This window comes from Plectropomus leopardus, chromosome 10, assembly GCF_026936395.1.
Source record: "Plectropomus leopardus strain MGB_pleo_1.0 chromosome 10, ASM2693639v1, whole genome shotgun sequence".
NCBI lineage: Eukaryota > Metazoa > Chordata > Actinopteri > Perciformes > Serranidae > Plectropomus > Plectropomus leopardus.
Window position 1 is genome coordinate 30,705,864 of NC_142185.1, and position 19,007 is coordinate 30,724,870.

Below are 19,007 nucleotides of genomic sequence, written 5' to 3' on the forward strand. Positions count from 1 at the left end.
ACATTGTAGTTTCATGTCAGCAGACCCATGTCAATAACAAGTCCTGATGAATGTTCCTTCTCATTTTTCCTTGACCTTGTGATGTTTTCTGTAGAGGTGAAGGGAAACAGGTTAGAAAGCAAGATTATTTGAACTTTGCTCTGCAGTGTATGCACTACCTGTCTGTTTTTTTGCCATTATTGGGAAGCAACTAAGCAGGATGTGACTTAACAGAAAATGATGTCTTTGCATGACAAATGTTAATGCAACCAACAAGACTTAGTCACTAACATATAACCCAGTCTGTGCTGCATAGCTGACCCATCAGAAAATCGTTGGCATCAATGGAGGAAATCTATGCCAATGCTGAATATGACAAACCTGTTGACTCAAGAGGACCCTTAAGAAATCAGACAGGTAAGAATATTTATTATCATTGTTATTATTGCTGTTGTAATATTGACTGTGTTCACTGGTCTGCTCTGAGTTCAGGTCCCAGGAGCTCAGAGAGGAGATTTCATGGAGCTGTTGTTCTCTGTCTGGGGCTGCTCTCTGTTCTGCTGCTGGTCGGAGTCATCGGCCTCAGCGTTCACTGTGAGTCACAATCAAAGTTAACCCTTTAAAACCTGCATCCCGTCACCTTTCTTGTGCTGCTTTAAAATGGCTGTAACAAGTATTTAAATCTTTGAGCTCTGAGCAAATATGTTTGTTTTCTTTCCAAAATATGTGAAAAAATTCCACAAATTGCAAGAAATTAGTACATTTAGAGAATTATTTTTCAAAAGCTAGTAAAAAATACGTAGGGAAAAAGAAAAACAGCCAGGAAAAAAACTATAATTATCATATTACATGTTCAAAGTTATCTTATAGAATCATGATAATTTTCAAGCACTGTTTAAGGTAATTTCCTTCTTTTTATCTTTTTTCATGCTTATTTTTAGGCAAATTCCTTGGACATATTACTAATCTCTTGCTAATTTTTGAGTCATTTTTCCCTAAGTTGCCCTTTTCCCATGTTTTTAAAAGAAATCAAGCCAATCTGCTCAGGTTTTATAAAGGGTTAAAGTTCGGCTGAACTATCAGCATCATCATACTCTGGAAGATGAAAATGTTCCCTCTATAGATGTGCGTCACTCTTTTCACTTGACGTTTTTTTTTGTTTGTTGTTTTTAGATTTCTGATTTCTCTTTTTTTGAGCAAATCGTTTAAAAGCACTGAGAGCAAGTTTGTACTTGTGCAAATAATTTCTAGTACATTGTCAACTTTCTCATGCTTGATGTGTCCTGCACCAAAGACGTCTACATGCCAATATTGAGTCACAGTTTTTGCGCCACTTACTCACAACAGAAAGTAGGCGTTGTATGACAGACATTTGATTTACATGTCACATACGTTGTGTGTAAATAATATACAGAAAAAAGGCACATTTAATGGGTGTTCTTTAGCACCACATGGTGGTAAGATCTGCTACAGTTTCTCTACGCTCTTTCATTTCTCACAGGTTGGTTAAGAGTATTCGGGTTATCTTTCACAATCATGGGGAAAATATGAAGGAAGTGTGAAGTCATTTGAAATACAGTGGACATTTGTGTGAATGCAGAAGATAATTTGTGTCTTAGTGAAATGTCTGTTGATGATTTCAGGCCGTGTCTCTCAAAGTGGAACAGTTGCAGATCTCTCCATGATCAAAGACAACCTGACTGAGCGTCTCCAGGCCAGTGAAAACAAGATCTCTTCCCTGACTGAAGACAGAGACAGACTGAAAGCCAGAATCAATGAAATGACTGCAGGTTGGACAACTCTCAAACCCTTCAACAAGGTTACACCAACCAAATGAGCATTATTATAGGGTCCTGAAAGTGACATGAGTCCTGTTAATCTGTAATGTCTTTTTTTATTTTTTTTTAATTTGACAGAGAAAACTTGTCCTGCAGGATGGAGGAAGTTCAGTTCTGCCTGTTATCTCCTCTCTGATGCGAGTGGCTCCTGGGATAAAGGCAGAAAGGACTGCAGAGACAGAGGAGCAGATCTGGTGGTGATCGACAGCTCTGCAGAGCAGGTACAGAGTGTGTGTGTGTGTGTGTGTGTGTGTGTGTGTGTGTGTGTGTGTGTGTGTGCGCGCGCTTGTTAGTGTGTTTGCAAATTCATGCCTGTCTCAGTGCGCTATCTCACTGTGGAAAACAGACAGACAAAACAGTAACCTGTAGTAACAGTTACGCTGTGCTCCAACAGTGGTAACTACAATGCAATAAACTATTAATTTCATCCATTCGTCATCATATTAACGTTACTGTACCTTTGTCTTTCCCCCGTCTTTCTTCTTCTTCCATCCTTCTTTTCCTCCTCTGGGCGCCAGAGAGCTTTTTGTTAGACATTACTAATCAGTTATCAGCATCTTCATCTCACGTCACTTCAGAATCAGATAACCCCCTCTCTCCCCAGAGGGCAGGTAAAGTGGAACGAGCCAGGGAAGGGGGGCCGCAGGCGACAGGAAACCAGAATAAAAGGCCTCTCCATTATTTAATAAGCTTCTTTTCGATGCAGTGATGTTGTTGTGGGCTTATGTCATATTTCGAAATGATAGCAGTAATACTATTGGCAATAATAGTAATTGTTATTGTACACTGTACATTTTGATTCTTTTTGGCGTCCTCCTGTGGATGACGGCACCCTCAGCATTCGCCTATACAGCCTATGCTCAGGGCCAGCGCTGCTTGCAGTGTTTGTTGTAAAACTTTCCTTGTGCTCAGAAAAGCTATTTCAAAATGATGATTGATACTATGTAAATTTAACGAGGAAAGTGGAAACTCGAGGTGGTTAAGTAAAGATGTGGGGGAGTGGTTAGCAGGAGAAATGTCAATGTGCATTTTTGTTTAGGACTGCAAAACCCCAAAGTAACCCTGGAAGCTAGTAAGTTTTTGTTGCGTATGCACCAGGCAAGCATTTACTTTTAACTGAAGAGGCACCATGTTGGGTTCTCTTATCTAATTATTGTTCTGCATAAGACAGCCTTGTTGTCAGCTACTTCTGGTTTACTTTTCATTCATTTTATTTATAAGGACAACATGATAGCCATATGTCTAATTTTCATCTGTAGTGCTTTGGCAAGATGTTTCAAAATCTGTACAATGATAAAATTCACACAGGAACAGAACCAGAAGACAGCAATAGCCACAACAAACAGGAACTCCAAAGACAGAACACAAGCCGTGCATGCAACATGAAGCAACGAAATATTACTATGCATAACATAACTACACCACCAAAAGTAAATTTCTATGTAAGAAATTAATATGACGGGATCAACATCCAAGATATAGTAACGCTATACTCCAAAACAGGGGGAAGGCAGGAGGGTTATCTGTTCCCAATATCAAAATGTATTATCTCTCCTTCATGCTCAGGCCACTGTCAAGATGGGTTGATAAGGATTTTGATGTACCATGGGTGGAGATGGAGAAGCATGTTGTATCTCCATATACTTTTAAAGATGTTCTTTTTACCGGTTTCTCTCAAAATTATTGTCATATTAAATTTGGACCAACCATTGAACACTCAATTCAGGTTTGGAACCCGATTGCTAGAATAGGTCAATGGGACACTAAATAGCACTTAGATACCCCTATATTTCAAAACAATTTATTACTTTTAGGTGGAAAGCCAGCCACCTTTCCCCATTGGCAAAAACAGGGAGTTCATACATTGTCCGATGTATGTAATGAAGATGGCCTCAGATCCTTTCAAGATCTTTAACAAACCTTCAACTTGCCCAGCACTTCTTTTTTCTTTTGCTTACAGTTGCGCACCACAATGTGCACTTATGGTGTCCCATTGAATCAACCCTTGTCTCCTCATCCCTTAATGCATCTACTGAACTGTAAAAAAGTTAAAAGTGGTCTTGCCTATATAATAAGTTATAAGAAAAATTAATGGACCCACTGGCATTGTCACTGTTTGGACCCTTATCTTAAAAATATTGATTTAAATACAAACCCCAATTCCAATGAAGTTGGGACTTTGTGTAAAAGGTAAATAAAAACACAATACAATGATTTGTGAATCCTTTTAAACCTATCTTCAATTGAACACACTACAAAGACAAGATATTTAATGTTCAAACTTTATTGATTTTTGCAAATATTCACTTCTTTTGCATTTGATGCCTGCAGCATGTTCCAAAGAAGCTGGGATAGGGGCAACAAAAGACTGGGAAAGTTGAGGAATGGTCAAAAAACACCTGTTTGGAACATCCCACAGGTGAACAGGTTAACTGGAAACAATGGCTCAGTCGTTCACAAGCAAGGATGGGGCGAAGTTCACCACTTTGTGAACAACTGCGTAAACAGATAGTCCAACAGTTTAATAACGTTTCTCAACGTACAATTGCGAGGAATTTAGGAATTCCATCATCTATACTCCATAATATCATCAAAAGATTCAGAGAATCTCTGCACAAAAGTGTCAAGGAAAACCAATATTGAATGCCCATGACCTTCAATCCCCCAGGCTGTACGGCATTAAAAACGACATCATTCTAGAAAGGATATTACCACGTGGGCTCAGGAACTCTTCAGAAAACCATTGTCTGTTAACACAGTTTATTGCAACATCTACATGTGCAAGTTAAAACTCTACCATGCAAAGCAAAAGCCATATATCAACAACACCCAGAAACATCACCAGCTTCTCCGAGTCCACATTTCAAATTGTCTTTGGAAATCATGGACATCGTGTCCTCCAGGCCAAAGAGGAAAAATACCATCCAGACTGTTATCAGCGCAAAGTTCAAAAGCCAACATCTGTGATGGTATAGGGGTGTATTAGTGCCCATGGCATGGGTAACTTGCACATCAGTGAACGCACCATTAATGCTGAAAGGTACATACAGGTTTTTGAGCAACATATGCTGCCATCAAAGCAATGTCTTTTTCAGGGACGTCCCTGCTTATTTCAGCAAGACAATGCCAAGCCACATTCTGCACGTGTTACAACAGTGTGGCTTTGTAGTAAAAGAGTGTGGGTACTAGACTGGCCTGCCTGCCTAAAATGTGTGGCGCATTATGAAGCGCAAAATACGACAACAGAGACCCCGGACCGTTGAGCAATTGAAGTCGTACATCAAAGAATGGGAAAGAATTCCACCTACAAAGCTTCAACAATTAGTGTCCTCAGTTCTCAAATGTTTATTGAGTGTTGTTAAAAGGAAGTGATGTAACACAGTGGTAAGCATGCCCCTGTCCCAACCTTTCTTGGAATGTGTTGCAAGCATTAAATGCAAAATAAATGAATATTTGCAAAAAAAAAAACAACAACAAAGTTTATCAGTTTGAACATTAAATATCTTGTCTCAACTCCTCCTTTGACCAGTTTTTGTTGGATGTTCTTTTAGAAGAAGCAGTTTGTTGTTTAGAAGCAGTTTGCCATACTTGAATGAGAATAAACCGGTAAGTCAGATGGATAGACTGGATGGATCAAATTCCAGTACTAGAGTTAACCATTTTGCAGGGCTTGTGGTGCTCATAAATATGTATCCACTGATTAGCAAATGTCTCTTTCACCATGGAAGTCAATGAGAAAAGTCTTTTTGGGCCACAGGCCATCATGTACTTCAACTGTTTGGCTAATTCAAAAATTGACTTCAAAGTCCAGCTCACATCCTGGGGGCCTGGTATAGAAAATTTGTAGGTTTGCCATGATTGAGGTTTGTGCTCTTTTAGCCTTATACCAAAGTGTATGCATTTTTTTGTTTATCCTGATTAGTTTGCCCCAGTACCATTGCTTGACCACCTTAGCAGGCACAATAAAACCTAATGCAGTGCTCATGCTATGTCGCCTCCATACAAAACATTTAACACGGTATTTTACGGTATTTGCTTCTTCCTCCACTTAATATTTGATTATGATAATAAGGTTACAGCTGAGTTTTGTGTTAAAATAAACTGTGAACTGCACATACAGTACATTGTGGTTAAAACTAAAGTATCATGTTGGCTTCTTTATATTGAATAGATGTTTCTTGATGAGTTCAGAACATATGCTTGGATTGGTTTGACTGACAGAGAAAAGGAGGGGACCTGGAAATGGATAGATGGCACCCCGCTGACTCTTTGGTAAGGCCTGACGTTGGTTAAATAAATATTTACCATATGCATCCATTATTTTATATTACAGTATAATTTATTTAATTTGAATTTCCAGCAGAAAGTTCTCTCTTTCATATCTGCTGTGCTGATGGCTTAAACGGAGTTTCCCGAGCAGCTGAAGCAACACAAAATCAGGCAGCACAAAGCGAGCCTTGCAGAAACCAGAACTGCTGTGCATTGTAATACTTAAAGCAGTAATAATAATTACTACTACTGCTAATGATAATATTGATAATACTAATGATAAGGGAGGGTATTTTGAGTAAAAAGCATGATGTACTACTAGAGAAAGAGTTTATGTCAGATTTACAGTATCATGATCTTCTTGTTCATTAACCTGTTAGGAGGTGGGCGGAGACCCAGCCTGATAACGGTGGTGGAGATCCTCAGAATGGTGAAGAGGACTGTGCACATATCAGACCTAACAAAGACTGGAATGACCGGCCATGTCGATTACAATTTCAGTGGATCTGTGAGAAAACAGCATAACATTGTTGTCTGTTTGAGATCATAATCTGAAAATGCTTCTGCAATGTAAGCTCGGCTCATCGTCATGATGAGATGAGTCACTGTTGTTCTAGCCAATGTGTGTGTGTGTGTGTGTGTCTGTGTGTGTTCTTGTCGATAAACACACACCTGTTTGTAACAAAGTATGATATTCACCCAGAAGCTGCAATGTAACCGATTTCTCTTCAGTTTCATGTTCATCTTCCTCCAGGAGAACATAAAGGCTCTTTTTTGCAAGCAATAATAATCCTTTGGAATAAAAGACAAAGACAGATATTGTGTTTGAGTATTTAACAAACAAACTTTAATGGTATGTTAATGGTAATACTTCAATATTTAGTTTTAGTATTTTAGTGAATTTTCATTGGAAAAAATAATAATTCAGTACACTCAAATCAAAAGCTGTAAGAGGCTATAGCACAGGCAAACAATCGCCCTGTTTCAAACAGGCATGTTTTAAACGGCACTATTTGCTAGGAAAGCTGAAAGTCTGCTGTCTACGATCAAAGCTGGATGTTGCAATGAATGGTTGAAAAGGGCTGCGTAGTCTTAATACTGTCATTATAAGAAATTACGAGAAAAGTGCAATATTTTTAAAAAGTGGTTCATGAAATGACATGTAACATAATTCTTAGCTCTCCTTTTAAACTACAAATTGTGCAAACATGTTACTTAAAGATGAAATTGATAATGTCTTAAGGGCAGAACAGATGGAGAGTGGGAGAGAACATGTACATTAACATGGACAAAAAATAAGTCAGTTTGATTTTTTTTTCTCTGGTTTGTGGTATGATATGCAAGTTGTGTATATTTTTATACTTCCTCAAAAGATAAGAGAAACTACTGAAACCAACTAGACTCAGTTTAGTCACTAACAAATAGCCCAGCCTGTGCCGCAGAGCTGACCCTACAGAAAATCGTTGGCATCGATGGCAGAAATCTATGCCAATGTTGAATATGACAAACCTTTTGACTCAAGAGGACACTTTGGAAATGAGACAGGTAAAAGTATTTATTATCATTGTTATTATTGCTGTTGTAATATTGACTGTGTTCACTGGTCTGCTCTGTGTTCAGGTCCCAGGAGCTCAGAGAGGAGATTTCACGGAGCTGTTGTTCTCTGTCTGGGGTTGCTCTGCGTTCTGCTGCTGGCTGGACTCATCGGCCTCAGCGTCCACTGTGAGTCACAGTCAGATTCATGACTTTAAGTCAGGCTGAATTCATGCGTCTGTGAGCATTATTCTATGTAAAAGATGTAAATGTTTTCTCAGGATATGTGTGTCACAGTCTTTTCACTTTCTGTCCTTTTTTTGTCTGATGTGTTTATTAGATTTGCTGGTTTGCATTGATTTTGACATTTGGATTTTTTTTGTTCCTTTAAAGCAGTTTCATTCACAGAAAGAAAATCAGACCAAAACAGCCAAATCAGTAAACAATTGGTGCCATATTCAAATTTAACTTTGTGCCAATCATCATTTCTGTATTTATGAATGTGTTAGCTTTTATTTTGTCATATTCAAGACACAAGCAGCAGTGACGTGCTGTATTTTTACTGCTAATAGCTGCAGCCTTATCAGATATGGCGTCATGGCTTGGTTTGCGAACCTCTCTGTGCAGCTAAAATCCAAACTGGTCAGGCTGGAGATACTTCTTATTCATCCAAATGAATACTATTTTTTAAGCTAAAGGCATCAGCTAATTTGTGTTTTTTAATCTGGAAGAAGGATTTTTCAGTCAAAGTTGGCCCAACAAATATATCAGGGGTCATGGTGTGATTTGCCAAGCGCGTCCCATTGACTCCATTAGAACTGACACCAAATTTCTGCTCCTAAAATGCTGTCACTGACTCATCATCACTGATTTTATGTAGAAGTTAAATTACACTGAGTTGTGTTTTATGTTATAAAAGTGCAGTAAAAAATATGCTCCATTTCCTGAAGTCTGCCACAGTTTCACTGCGCTCTTTAGGTTTGGTTTAGTGCAGTATGGTTATCTTTCACAATCATGGGGCAAAATAAGGAAATATGTAGTCTTGTGAAATAGATGTTTTATGTTTTTAAAAAAAATGTCTCCATTATTTCAGATCATGTCTCAGCGTGTGGATCAGCGGCGGATGTCTCCGCGATTAAAACCAACCTGACTGAGCGTCTCCAGGCCAGTGAAAACAAGATCTCTTCCCTGACTGAAGACAGAGACAGACTGAAAGCCAGAATCGCTGAATTGACTGCAGGTTGGACAACTCTCAACCCCGTCAACAAGGTTACACCAACCAAATGAGCATTATTAAATGCTCCTGAACTTGACATGAGTCCTGTTAATCTGTAATGTCTCTTGTTTGTATCACACAGAGAAAACATGTCCTGCAGGATGGATGATGTTCAGTTCTGCCTGTTATCTCCTCTCTGCTGCGAGTGGCTCCTGGGATGAAGGCAGAAAGGACTGCAGAGACAGAGGAGCAGATCTGGTGGTGATCGACAGCCCTGCAGAGCAGGTACAGAGTGTGTGTGTGTGTGTGTGCGTCTATGCGCTTGTTAGTGTGTTTGCAGATTTATGCCTCTCTTAGTGCTCTACCTCACTTGGAAAACAGACAAAAGACAACAGACAAATCTGGGGAAGTAGCACAAGTAAACAACTCTCCATCACTCCCGATGGTGTCTCCTTGCAATATGTGCACGTTTGATCAGCCCCCCAACAACGTCGCTCAGTCTTGCCTCCAATTTTTCCCAGTGGCCACTTGCAATATTGCAACGGAAATATATCCTGTGTCCCATAAAGCATTTCCTCTATTGTCTATAATTATCAAAGAGATGTCTATAAACTGTTAACAGGACACCTCAAACTGCAAACAAGGTGGGTTATGACTCTCCCTGTCATGGTATTTGATCCATGGAGGTTACGAGTTGCGTGGAAACTAGCAGGCAGAGCGAGGAGGAGAAACACTCCTGTGCATTTTCAGTCGGCCGCAAACTGCAAACATAAACCCAGAAGTTCGAAACCTTTTTGGTGTATGTGCCAAGTGAGCAGTTTGATTGAACTGAAGAGGGGTCTCGGGATCAAGTATCTAGTTATCATTCTGTATCAGTCAGCAGTGTCTGCTGTAGGCAGCAGCACCGCAGTAATGGCAGCATCACAACATGTTGGAATACACAAAGCAGTCGCCAGATTCATGCATCGAGCATTGATGTATAAAGAGAACTGGATACAGCATTAAAGTTGCTCAGTGGCATGATAAACCAAAAAAGTTTGACTTCCTGGGGATAAAATGACTCCAAAGATTGGCGCACAATAGCTCTTTTTTTCTACAAGGTGATGTTTAATAATGATGGTTAGGTTACAGCTAAGTTGTACATATAGATTAATAAACTGCGCATTGTTGAAGAAATTAAAATAAAATGCATGTTTCTTCCTCATTGGACAGACTTTTGTCGTTGGGCTCACCAGGACAAATGCTTGGATTGGTTTGTCTGACAGAGATGTGGAGGGGACCTGGAAGTGGATAGATGGGACTCCACTGACTTTTACGTAAGTCCTCACTTTGGTTGAATGAAGACATTCATGTTTTACTTTTCTGAAATTTACAATACAAATTTTCTTTTATCAGGAATTTGCTGGCTCCCAGAAATGTCAGTCAGTTATCAAAGATGTTGGTTTTGAAATGCTCTTAAATGGTTAACTGTTAGATTTCTTAATCTGTCCACTGACAACTTTTTCTGCAGACACTCAATGCCTCAGTTATCAGCGTAAAGAGCACTGTGAGCCACTGAGGAGCTGTGCTTTTTTTCAGAGATTCATTGTTTCATGATCTTCTTGTTCATTAACCTGTTAGGAGGTGGGGGGAGACCCAGCCTGATAATGGTGGTGGAGATCCACAGTACGGTGAAGAGGACTGTGCACATATCAGACCTGACACCTATTGGAATGACCTGTCCTGTGAAACCTCAATGCAGTGGATCTGTGAAAAAACAGCTTAACATGAGTGTATGTTTTGAGATCATAACATGGCTTATTCACTGCTAGGACGGCCACCAGAACAGAGTATTTAAAGGCAAAACATGTAATTTTTCTAACTGTTGGCCAAGATTTTTTATTGTGTGTGTCTAAACCTAACCACATGTTAACCACAGCGTTGTTTAAACTTAAAAATTCTAAATACTCACTGAATAGTAATGTGCAAGTGTAACTTAGGAACATAAAATAACAACATTTCTTCTGGTATTTGGGTTGTGATTATTTACTGGTTTCGTAGTAACAGATCACATGTAATTGGGATTATGCAAACAAATGACAAAAAATAAGGAACTATAGTCAGACCAGATGACAGCTGAAGAAAAAATGTGAAATATAAATACAAAATAGTTTTCAAGGATTATTTGAACAAATGTTTCAAAACATCTTTAAAATTTGTGGGCATTTTTGTGTTAAAAGAGTAAAGTCCTCCACGCAGCCTTTAATGAACCCTTGGGGACTGTTTGGCTCATTTTATGCAGCTTTCATTCTTAATTTTTTCATAATTTTTGCATATGGCAAAGTGGATTTTTGTTTAATCTTCGAATTTCAAGCTCAGATCATACAAAAAGTCTGAAATACACAGTGTAAACTAAACTGTTACGTTCACACTGTTAGGTACAAAAAAATCCCAAAGCCATCAAAGCATACAACCATGCATTATTATTATTTCTGGGTGTCATTTTGGGCTTTTGCCTTGGAATTTGTAATTTTTTACTATTATCCACCTGATGATGTGTTTTGTCTTTACCATATTTTGCATATGAAAAAAATACATTCTATTTATACTAGTTGCACTGTCACAGTCAATGTTGATGCAAAATACATGCTATCAAAAATATAAAAATAATAAAAACAACAACTACAATAATAATAATAATAATAACAATGATAAAAATAATTTTAATAATAATGATATGCATGAAGTATTTAAAAAAGTAATTAATGTTTTGTTTTGTTTTTTCAATCTAAAAACATAGTGGCATCATGACAAAAACCTGGCATTTAAAGGGTAAAAATTCAGAATATTAATGAATAATTGATAATTATGATTTAGACTGATGTTGGTTAGAAATGAACTTAATTAAAGTAGAAAATCATATTCATTTATAATATTTTTAATTGCCTGATTTTAAAAAGTGCCTTTTGTGTGCAGAGCGGTATGAGCGTGGATATTTGACACTGCACAACAAATCATAAGTTTTTTTAAATAAATGTTGTTACTAATCCCCACACTTGCACACTGTAAATTATAAATGGAAGTACAAAGGAACAGTACAGGGCGTATAATGAAGTACTTTTCAGAGCATTCTTGATTTTGTAATTTTGGGGGTGTTTGTAAAAGCTTACCAAAAATAATATATATATTTTTTTAATCCAGTGTTAGTTGAATCTTCTGTAGAAGTATTTGAGAGGACTGTGGAGGTAAGGAAATTGTCTGTAATTTGAAATAATATGTCTCTCTCCAGCTTTAAATAAAGTTACAACTCAAGCTGTTTTCAGTTTGCCTGTGAACACATCAGATTGTTCCAACAGATTACAGATATCTGTAGGTGGTTATACCACACACTCAATATCATTTCCGTTGTAGTCAGTAGATTTTTTACTCGTAAATGATTTGACAGTTTAAATTATTTCTTTCTCCTCTGCTCCCCTAATAAACACAAAATCAATTACATTCATGGCTGTACTTTTCACATCATCTGTTCTGTTAGTCTTTGCAATTTTCTCAGCCAATCCAGGACCGACACTGACAAAAATGTCCATAATATCCTAAAATCACTTTCCGTATGGTAATGGTTTCCAGTTTGACTTAAAACATTATTTAGATTGGGGGGAAAAACATGAATGTTGGAGCATTTTCATTCACTCTTAGATTTTTTTTCACGTGCCCAATGAAATTCAAAGACAGACAAATGGTTGTTGATGAAGTTAGTTGAAATATTTTTTCTGATTTTTCTGTGGCACTTGCACCATTTAAGTTAAGTGTTGTGGTGAAGCTGTTTGTATTAGCAGGTCTTGGAAAAAGCTGTAAGCAGCTGTAGCACAGGCAAAATATCAGCCGTTTCAAACAGGCATGTTTTAAATGGGCACCACATTACTTGCTAGAAAAAGTGACAGCTAAATGTAATACTTTCAAAGCTGGTAGTAAAAAGCATAATCATAGCAGAAATATTCTTAAAAAACGTTGAACAGTTTGACATTTGAGTAGTATCTGTAGCTGGAAGCTTGCAGTTGGCATCAAAAATTCAAAGTGGAAAAGTTTGAAGATGAAACAGATAGAGAGAGGGAGAGAACATGTTTATCAACATGGTCTGAAATTAAGATCTCAGTTTGATTATCTTTTAGTCTGTCTGTAGGATCCTGCATGAATTGTTATACTTCCTCAAAAGATAAGAGAAAGTACTAAAACCAACTAGACTCAGTTTAGTCACTAACATGTAACCCAGCCTGTGCTGCACAGCTGACCCGTCAGAAAATCGTTGGCATCAATGGAGGAAATCTATGCCAATGCTGAATATGACAAACCTGTTGACTCAAGAGGACCCTTAAGAAATCAGACAGGTAAGAATATTTATTATCATTGTTATTATTGCTGTTGTAATATTGACTGTGTTCACTGGTCTGCTCTGAGTTCAGGTCCCAGGAGCTCAGAGAGGAGATTTCATGGAGCTGGTGTTTTCTGTCTGGGGCTGCTCTCTGTTCTGCTGCTGGTCGGACTCATCGGCCTCAGCGTCCACTGTGAGTCACAATCAAATTAATAAGTTAACCCTTTAAAACCTGCATCCACGTCACCTTTCTTGTGCTGCTTATAGATGCCAAGTATTTAAATGTTTGAGCTCTGAGCAAATATGTTTGTTTTCTTCCCAAAATATGTGAAAAGAATCCACATATTGCAAGAAATGAGTACATTTAGAAAATTATTTTTGATAATTATTTTTGTTGCCTTTTTCCCATGTTTTTAAAAGAAATCAAGCCAATCTGCTCAGGTTTTATAAAGGGTTAAAGTCCGGCTGAACTATCAGCATCATCATACTCTGGGAGATGAAAATGTTCCCTCTATAGATGTGCATCACTCTCTTTGATGTGTTTTGTTTGTTTGTTGTTTTTAGATTTCTGATTTCTTTTTGTTTGATTTGATTTGAAACAAAAGAAACATCCAGAGCACATAATCAAAAGCACTGAGAGCTCTGCTGTTCCACGGTGGCCTTTTTTTGTGTTTTGCCATAAAACTATACATTTTATTCAAGTGTACAATTTCTAGTACATTGTCAACTTTCTCATGCTTGATAAATCCTGCCCTGAAGACGTCTACATGTCAATATTGAGTCACAGTATTTGCCCCACTTACTCACAACAGGAAGTAGGCGTTGTATGACAGACATTTGATTTACATGTCACATACATTGTGTGTAAATAATATACAGAAAAAAGGCACATTTAGTGGGTGTTCTTTAGCACCACATGGTGGTAAGATCTGCTACAGTTTCTCTACGCTCTTTCATTTCTCACAGGTTGGTTAAGAGTATTCGGGTTATCTTTCACAATCATGGGGAAAATATGAAGGAAGTGTGAAGTCATTTGAAATACAGTGGACATTTGTGTGAATGCAGAAGATAATTTGTGTCTTAGAGAAATGTCTGTTGATGATTTCAGGCCGTGTCTCTCAACGTGGAACAGTTGCAGATCTCTCCATGATCAAAGACAACCTGACTGAGCGTCTCCAGGCCAGTGAAAACAAGATCTCTTCCCTGACTGAAGACAGAGACAGACTGAAAGCCAGAATCAATGAAATGACTGCAGGTTGGACAACTCTCAAACCCTTCACCAAGTTTACACCAACCAAATGAGCATTTTTATAGGGTCCTGAAAGTGACATGAGTCCTATTGATCTGTAATGTCATTTTTTTTTTTATTTGACAGAGAAAACTTGTCCTGCAGGATGGAAGAAGTTCAGTTCTGCCTGTTATTTCCTCTCTGATGCGAGTGGCTCCTGGGATGAAGGCAGAAAGGACTGCAGAGACAGAGGAGCAGATCTGGTGGTGATCGACAGCTCTGCAGAGCAGGTACAGAGTGTGTGTGTGTGTGTGTGTGTGTGTGTGTGTGTGTGTGTGTGTGTGTGTGTGTGTGTGTGTGTGTGTGTGTGTGTGTGTGTGTGTTAATGTCTTTGCATCTCACTGCGGAAAACAGACAAAAAGCAACAGACAAATCAGGGAAGTCCCAAAAGTAAACAACTCTCCGTTACTCTGACGATGTCTCATCATAATATGGGCATTTCTGAATCAGGCCCTCAGCAATGTCGCTCAGTCTGGCATCCAGTTTTCCTCAGTGGCCACTTGCGATGTTGCAGCAAAAATGGCACAAAGGGCACAAAAAGCATTTTCTCCATGGATGACCAATAAAAAAGAGTCATTTGGAAAACTGATGAAAGGACATCTCAAACTGTAAACAAGGTCAGTTTTGTATATTTCTATTATAAAGTTTTGATTCACAGAGGCTTTATTGTTGTAAAACCACCCTTGCTCCAAGAAAAAATATTTCAAAATTCTTTGATACTATTTACATTTTTCGAGCCAAGTGGGAATTTGTGGTGATGGGGTGGGGATGTGTTGGAGTGGGTGGTTCGCAGGAGACATCAATGAGCATTTTGAATAGGCAACAAGACCCAAAAGTAACCCTGGAAGCTGGTAACTTTTTGTCGTGTTTGCACCGGGCAAGCTTTGAACTGAGGAGACACCGTCTGAGGCTGCATTATCTAGTTATTATTCTACATTAGACAGCCTTGGTGTGAACTACCTCCAGTTTACTTTTATTTCATTTCATTAATTTTATTTATAAGGATGATAGACAGTAATCAGCATCTCTGTAAATGTGTCAGTGTTAGCCATCTGGCTAATTATCAACTGTAGTGCTTTGGCAAAATGTTTTGAGAACTGTAAGTGATCTAATTCACAAACAATTGCAGCAGGACACCAGCTGCTTTTAATTTTGTTTTTGCATGAAAATAAATTACAGTATCATCTGCAAACATCTAGATTTTACACCCCGTGCAGACTGATACTAAGTCATTTATGTAGAAACTGAACAGGGAAGGTCCCAAAATGGATCCCTGGGGTACACCCATTTCATTACTCAGGGTGGAGTTATTCCAGTTTGCTGTACTTTAACGGGACTAAATTGATTTAATCGTTTGACTTTTCTAAACTTTCTAAATTTAATTAGACTGGATGGATCAAATTCAGGTATTAGAACAAGTCATTTCACAAGGTTTGTGGCGCCATGTAAGTCCATGAGAAAAGTCTGTTTGGGCCACAGGACTTTCGTAAGATGCAGATGTAATTCCACTGTTTGACCAATTCAAACAATGGAAATCCAGCTCACCTCCTGGATTGAATTACCTGCTTTTTTAGCCTTTTACCAAAGTGTATGCAATCAGTCCAAAAACAAGAAAGTTTTAACAAATAAGATTCATAACTGCATTTATGAATCTTAGTTGTTTATAGTAAATACTTTTTCCCGGCACCATTGCTTGACCTTGTTAGCAGGCACAATAACCCAGCACAGTTCTTACAAAAAGGCGCGGTTCTGACAAACAATACACATAATACTTTACTGTATTTTCCTCCACTTAATATTTAATTATGATGATTAGGTTACAGCTGAGTTTTGTGTTGAGATTAATAACTATAAACTGCACATACAGTACATTGAGGTTAAAACGAAGTATCATATTGGCTTCTTTATATTGAATAGATGTTTCTTGATGAGTTCAGCAAAAATGCTTGGATTGGTTTGTCTGACAGAGAAGAGGAGGGGACCTGGAAATGGATAGATGGCACCCCGCTGACTCTTTGGTAAGGCCTGACGTTGGTTAAATAAATATTTACCATATGCACCCATAATTTTATATTACAGTATAATTTATTTCATTTGAATTTCCAGCAGGAAGTTCTCTCTTTCATATCTGCTGATGGCTTAAACAGAGTTTCCCGAGCAGCTGAAGCAACCCAAAATCAGGCAGCACAAAGCGAGCCTTGCAGAAACCAGAACTGCTGCGCATTGTAATACTTAAAGCAGTAATAATAATTACTACCACTGAGAATATTAATAATACTAATGATAAGGGAGGGTATTTTGAGTAAAGAGCATGATGTACTACTGCAGAAAGAGTTTATGTCACAGATTTACAGTATCATGATCTTCTTGTTCATTAACCTGTTAGGAGGTGGGGGGAGACCCAGCCTGATAATGGTGGTGGAGATCCACAGTGGGGTGAAGAGGACTGTGTACATATCAGACCTGACACCTATTGGAATGACCTGTCCTGTGAAATCTCAGTGCAGTGGATCTGTGAAAAAACAGCTTAACATGAGTGTATGTTTTGAGATCATAACGTGGCTGTATTCACTGCTAGGACGGCCACCAGAACAGAGTATTTAAAGGCAAAACATGTAATTTTTCTAACCGTTGGCCAAGATTTTTTTTTGTGTGTGGCTAAACCTAACCACATGTTAACCACAGCATTGTTTAAACTTAAAAATTCTAAATACTCACTGAATAGTAATGTGCAAGTGTAACTTAGGAACATAAAATAACAACATTTCTTCTGGTATTTGGGTTGTGATTATTTACTGGTTTCGTAGTAACAGATTACATGTAATTGGGATTATGCAAACAAATGACAAAAAATAAGGAACTATAGTCAGACCAGATGACAGCTGAAGAAAAAATGTGAAATTACAAAATAGTTTTCAAGGATTACTTGAATGCATGTTTCAAAACATCTTTAAAATATGTGGGCATTTTTGTGTTAAAAGAGTAAAGTACTCCACGCAGCCTTTAATTAACCCTTGGGGACTGTTTGGCTCATTTTATGCAGCTTTCATTCTTAATTTTTTCATAATTTTGGATGTGTTTTTGCATATGAAAAAAATTCATTCTACTAGTTGCACTGTCACAGTCAATGTTGATGCAAAATACATGCTATCAAAAAATATAAAAATAATAAAAACAACAACAACTACAATAATAATAATAATAACAATGATAAAAATAATTTTAATAATAATGATATGCATGAAGTATTTAAAAAAGTAATGAATGTTTTGTTTTGTTTTTTCAATCTAAAAACATAGTGGCATCATGACAAAAACCTGGCATTTAAAGGGTAAAAATTCAGAATATTAATGAATAATTGATGATTGATTGATTGAATTGATTTAGACTGATGTTGGTTAGAAATGAACTTAATTAAAGTAGAAAATCATATTCATTTATAATATTTTTAATTGCCTGATTTTAAAAAGTGCCTTTTGTGTGCAGAGCGGTATGAGCGTGGATATTTGACACTCCACAACAAATCATAAGTTTTTTAAAATAAATGTTGTTACTAATCCCCACACTTGCACACTGTAAATTATAAATGGGAGTACAAAGGAACAGTACAGGGTGTATAATGAAGTACTTTTCAGAGCATTCTTTATTTTGTATAATATTGCATTTGGCTTTTAAACTTTTAACTTGATATAATTTCAATTTCTAGTTTTGAGGGGGTTTTTTTTTGGGGGGGGGGGTTTGTTTGTAAAAGCTTACCAAAAATAATATATATTTTTTTAATCCAGTGTTAGTTGAATCTTCTTTAGAAGTATTTGAGAGGACTGTGGAGGTAAGGAAATTGTCTGTAATTTGAAATAATATGTCTCTCTCCAGCTTTAAATAAAGTTACAACTCAAGCTGTTTTCAGTTTGCCTGTGAACACATCAGCTTGTTCCAACACATTACAGATATCTGTAGGTGGTTATACCACACACTCAATATCATTTCCGTTGTAGTCAGATTTTTTACTCGTAAATGATTTGACAGTTTAAATTATTTCTTTCTCCTCTGCTCCCCTAATAAACACAAAATCAATTACATTCATGGCTGTACTTTTCAGATCATCTGTACTGTTAGTCTTTGCAACTAAATCCATATCATAAGTAAAAACTTTTTCAAATCAACTAAAGAATAATATCCTAAAATCACTTTCCATATGGTAATGGTTTCCAGTTTGACTTAATACAATATTTAGATTGGGGGGAAAAAATGAATGTTGGAGCATTTTCATTCGCTCTTAGAATTTTTTTTCATGTGCCCAATGAAATTCAAAGACAGACAAATGGTTGTTGATGAAGTTAGTTGAAATATTTTTTCTGATTTTTCTGTGGCACTTGCACCATTTAAGTTAAGTGTTGTGGTGAAGCTGTTTGTATTAGCAGGTCTTGGAAAAAGCTGTAAGCAGCTGAAGCACAGGCAAAATATCAGCCGTTTCGAACAGGCATGTTTTAAATGGGCACCGCATTACTTGCTAGAAAAAGTGACAGCTAAATGTAA

The 19,007-nt window shown here is 37.5% G+C and overlaps 3 protein-coding genes across 8 annotated transcripts; all 3 read left to right on the top strand.

Annotated features, from left to right (window-relative positions):
* The first annotated feature begins 32 nt into the window (after positions 1 to 32).
* Positions 33 to 6,903, top strand: LOC148188567 (CD209 antigen-like protein C). 2 transcript variants are annotated; one of them, XM_088083558.1, is made up of 6 exons: positions 43 to 396; positions 472 to 573; positions 1,623 to 1,769; positions 1,896 to 2,038; positions 5,989 to 6,089; positions 6,467 to 6,903. In XM_088083558.1, exons 1-6 carry the CDS (start codon positions 324 to 326, stop codon positions 6,609 to 6,611), a joined length of 711 nt encoding a protein of 236 aa, XP_087939684.1. In that variant the 5' UTR covers positions 43 to 323; the 3' UTR covers positions 6,612 to 6,903. The 2 variants fall into 2 exon arrangements, with proteins under 2 accessions (XP_087939683.1, XP_087939684.1); XM_088083557.1 differs by having other exon boundaries at positions 33 to 573.
* A 161-nt stretch (positions 6,904 to 7,064) lies between these two features.
* On the top strand, positions 7,065 to 12,126 carry LOC121965539 (CD209 antigen-like protein C). Of its 2 annotated transcripts, none has more exons than XM_088083564.1 (6): positions 7,065 to 7,631; positions 7,707 to 7,808; positions 8,713 to 8,859; positions 8,978 to 9,120; positions 10,048 to 10,151; positions 10,346 to 10,473. In XM_088083564.1, the coding sequence occupies exons 1-6, from the start codon at positions 7,559 to 7,561 to the stop codon at positions 10,371 to 10,373; spliced, it is 597 nt and encodes a 198-aa protein (XP_087939690.1). In that variant the 5' UTR covers positions 7,065 to 7,558; the 3' UTR covers positions 10,374 to 10,473. The 2 variants fall into 2 exon arrangements, with proteins under 2 accessions (XP_087939690.1, XP_042371614.2); XM_042515680.2 differs by having other exon boundaries at positions 7,107 to 7,631; positions 10,456 to 12,126.
* Positions 12,127 to 12,276: 150 nt separating this feature from the next.
* LOC148188568 (CD209 antigen-like protein C) lies at positions 12,277 to 18,544 on the top strand. Of its 4 annotated transcripts, none has more exons than XM_088083555.1 (6): positions 12,277 to 13,199; positions 13,275 to 13,376; positions 14,292 to 14,438; positions 14,559 to 14,701; positions 16,389 to 16,489; positions 16,858 to 18,536. In XM_088083555.1, the coding sequence occupies exons 1-6, from the start codon at positions 13,127 to 13,129 to the stop codon at positions 17,000 to 17,002; spliced, it is 711 nt and encodes a 236-aa protein (XP_087939681.1). In that variant the 5' UTR covers positions 12,277 to 13,126; the 3' UTR covers positions 17,003 to 18,536. The 4 variants fall into 4 exon arrangements, with proteins under 4 accessions (XP_087939681.1, XP_087939682.1, XP_087939679.1 ...); XM_088083556.1 differs by having other exon boundaries at positions 14,340 to 14,438; positions 16,858 to 17,004; XM_088083553.1 differs by having other exon boundaries at positions 12,277 to 13,376; positions 16,858 to 18,544.
* The last annotated feature ends 463 nt before the right edge of the window (positions 18,545 to 19,007 follow it).

Excerpts from the sequence above, each read along its gene's own strand:
- LOC121965539 (XM_042515680.2), top strand. The coding sequence starts at position 7,559 with ATGGCAGAAATCTATGCCAATGTTGAATATGACAAACCTTTTGACTCA. Across the intron at positions 7,809-8,712 it reads CATCGGCCTCAGCGTCCACT|ATCATGTCTCAGCGTGTGGA; the intron begins GTGAGTCACAGT and ends CCATTATTTCAG. Across the intron at positions 10,152-10,455 it reads GGGACTCCACTGACTTTTAC|GAGGTGGGGGGAGACCCAGC; the intron begins GTAAGTCCTCAC and ends TTAACCTGTTAG.
- LOC148188568 (XM_088083553.1), top strand. The coding sequence starts at position 13,127 with ATGGAGGAAATCTATGCCAATGCTGAATATGACAAACCTGTTGACTCA. Across the intron at positions 14,439-14,558 it reads AATCAATGAAATGACTGCAG|AGAAAACTTGTCCTGCAGGA; the intron begins GTTGGACAACTC and ends TTTATTTGACAG. Across the intron at positions 14,702-16,388 it reads TCGACAGCTCTGCAGAGCAG|ATGTTTCTTGATGAGTTCAG; the intron begins GTACAGAGTGTG and ends TATATTGAATAG.
- LOC148188567 (XM_088083557.1), top strand. The coding sequence starts at position 324 with ATGGAGGAAATCTATGCCAATGCTGAATATGACAAACCTGTTGACTCA. Across the intron at positions 1,770-1,895 it reads AATCAATGAAATGACTGCAG|AGAAAACTTGTCCTGCAGGA; the intron begins GTTGGACAACTC and ends TTAATTTGACAG. Across the intron at positions 2,039-5,988 it reads TCGACAGCTCTGCAGAGCAG|ATGTTTCTTGATGAGTTCAG; the intron begins GTACAGAGTGTG and ends TATATTGAATAG.